The following is a 1,911-nucleotide window of genomic DNA, read 5'->3' on the forward strand; positions in this document are numbered from 1 at the left end:
GGGGAGCGCTCACTTCACTTTCTGGAAAACCTGGACACAGACCTCATCTTCAGCGGTCATGCGCTGGCAAAAGAGGAGCGAAAGAGGAGTTTAGGCTGGATCCCCTATTTCTCTCCCTCCCCAGCTGCCACCACTGCAGCCCTGCCTGCCCTCCCAGTGCTGGCTGGAGTCTCGCAGGCCACATGCTGCTGCACGCCCTTCCCGACCCGCCCAAAGCCCCAGCGGGTCAGGCTGCAGGGCTGGGAAGGGCCATTGCCTTTGTCGAGCTGTGTTAACTTTTAAACCCTGGAGGCGGATGTTTGGCTGCCCCTGAGGAGCTGGGGCTGAAGTCTGAGAGGAGCTGGAAGGAAGCTGCACAGCTGGCTCAGAGCCCGCAGCGTGTGTGTCCCCCCAGCCCACTGTGATTGGGATTTAGCAAGCTGCCTTGGACCCCTCCTCACCAGATGCAGCTGGTCCCCCTCCAGCCAGTGCCTCCAGCCTCGGTTCCTCTTCTCTCCTAGCTGCTCACACACCAGCTGATCCCCCTCCCAGGAGACAGTTGTCTGAAAGAAAGGAGTAGAGGGGAAGACATGGTCCCAAGACAAGCGGGTCCTGACAATACAGGTTTCCAGTGATGACACTGACCGTTCCTCTCAGACATATTTTCAAATGCAGCCCCTGATCTGGTGTCTCTTTGGTGGCTCCTTGGGACTGATGCTCTTTGTGGGAGGTGAATGACCCTCTGGCTTCCAAGTGCAACAGAGTACTGCCAAGTGGGCTGAGGTTCTGTCTTTTCAGGGCTTTGCTCCAGAGGATAGTACCCTTTGGGTCCCAAAGTACTGGGTTTCCGGCTGTTTAGTGCTCATCCCCTTTTTGCTGTGAGTGATTTACTCATAGAACCACTTATTCCTGGACCTGCAAGGGCACGCCAGCTCTGGGCTGGGCTCTCATCTGGTTCGTGAATCAAAAGCTGAGCAAGTCCCTGAACTTCTAGTGCACCCCAGTCCACTGTCAAAATGCACCGCATGGGCTTCTCACCTGGCACTTGCGTCCATCCACGGGTCCCAGGTCTTCCTCAAACTGGACTCCCAGGTCAAAATCCATAACATAGTCCCGCAGGGAGGTGATCGTGCGGATGACCATGTGATCTCCCGTGTGGATGATCTCTTTATCGGGCTTCAGGAGGCAAACCAGTTTCCGCAGGACCACATTGATATCTGGAGGATGAGAGGGAGGGGAGATCTGTGGGAGACCTGGGTCCCTCCTCTAGCAGCATCCCCACAGGGCTCCTCCACTCTTTTAGCCAGGGATCCCCAGCCATGATACCTCCTCCCCACTCCCAACACAGTGCAAAAGTGATGGTCGCAGACAGAAGGACCAGAAGGTTCCCAAACCCCTTCCTCCCCTTCCCGACTTCTGACATTTTTGGCGACGGAAGGGAGCAAAAGGGGAAGAAGGAGCAGGATGAGGAGGGTGGAGTTACCTAAAGCACGCAGGTAATTGTCCATGTTCTCCTGGGAGACGAAGCGGTAATAGCCGGTGAGGTTGGGAGGCATCCCGGGGCAGAGGGACGGGGCCGACGGCGAGGAGGAGAGAGGGCAAGGAGCGGGACAGGCACGGAGCTGGGACCGAGCTCGCTCGCCGGGCGGGCCGGTCCCTCTCCCGCGGTGCGGCGAGCTCTGCGGGGCAGCTCGGCTCCCGGACTCCCCGCTGCAGTAAAAGTCCCCGCGCCGGGGGGCGCGGAAAAGGCCGGGACTGCCCCTGCTTCCAGCATCTCCGCCTCGGCGGGGGAGGGCGTGAGAGCGGCAGGTCACCTCCTCACCCTCCGCCCTCCTCGGGGGCTGCTTGTGTTAAAACTCTTGGCTGCCAACCAGCGGCAAGGCCCCCCTGCCCCCCGCCGGCCCTTCTTCACACCGCGTCGCCGGTGGCTGG

The 1,911-nt window shown here is 59.8% G+C and overlaps 1 protein-coding gene across 1 annotated transcript; it reads right to left on the minus strand.

The window, feature by feature from the left end:
- RBP5 (retinol binding protein 5) lies at nt 1–1,675 on the minus strand. The gene is made up of 4 exons (XM_009287133.2): nt 1,463–1,675; nt 1,018–1,196; nt 441–542; nt 1–63 (listed from the first exon to the last, which is right to left on the minus strand). Exons 1-4 carry the CDS (start codon nt 1,533–1,535, stop codon nt 10–12), a joined length of 408 nt encoding a protein of 135 aa, XP_009285408.1. The 5' UTR covers nt 1,536–1,675; the 3' UTR covers nt 1–9.
- Between the last annotated feature and the right edge of the window lie 236 nt (nt 1,676–1,911).

Source organism: Aptenodytes forsteri, unplaced genomic scaffold (genome assembly GCF_000699145.1).
Source record: "Aptenodytes forsteri isolate BGI_AS27 unplaced genomic scaffold, ASM69914v1 Scaffold216, whole genome shotgun sequence".
In the NCBI taxonomy this organism is placed as follows: domain Eukaryota; kingdom Metazoa; phylum Chordata; class Aves; order Sphenisciformes; family Spheniscidae; genus Aptenodytes; species Aptenodytes forsteri.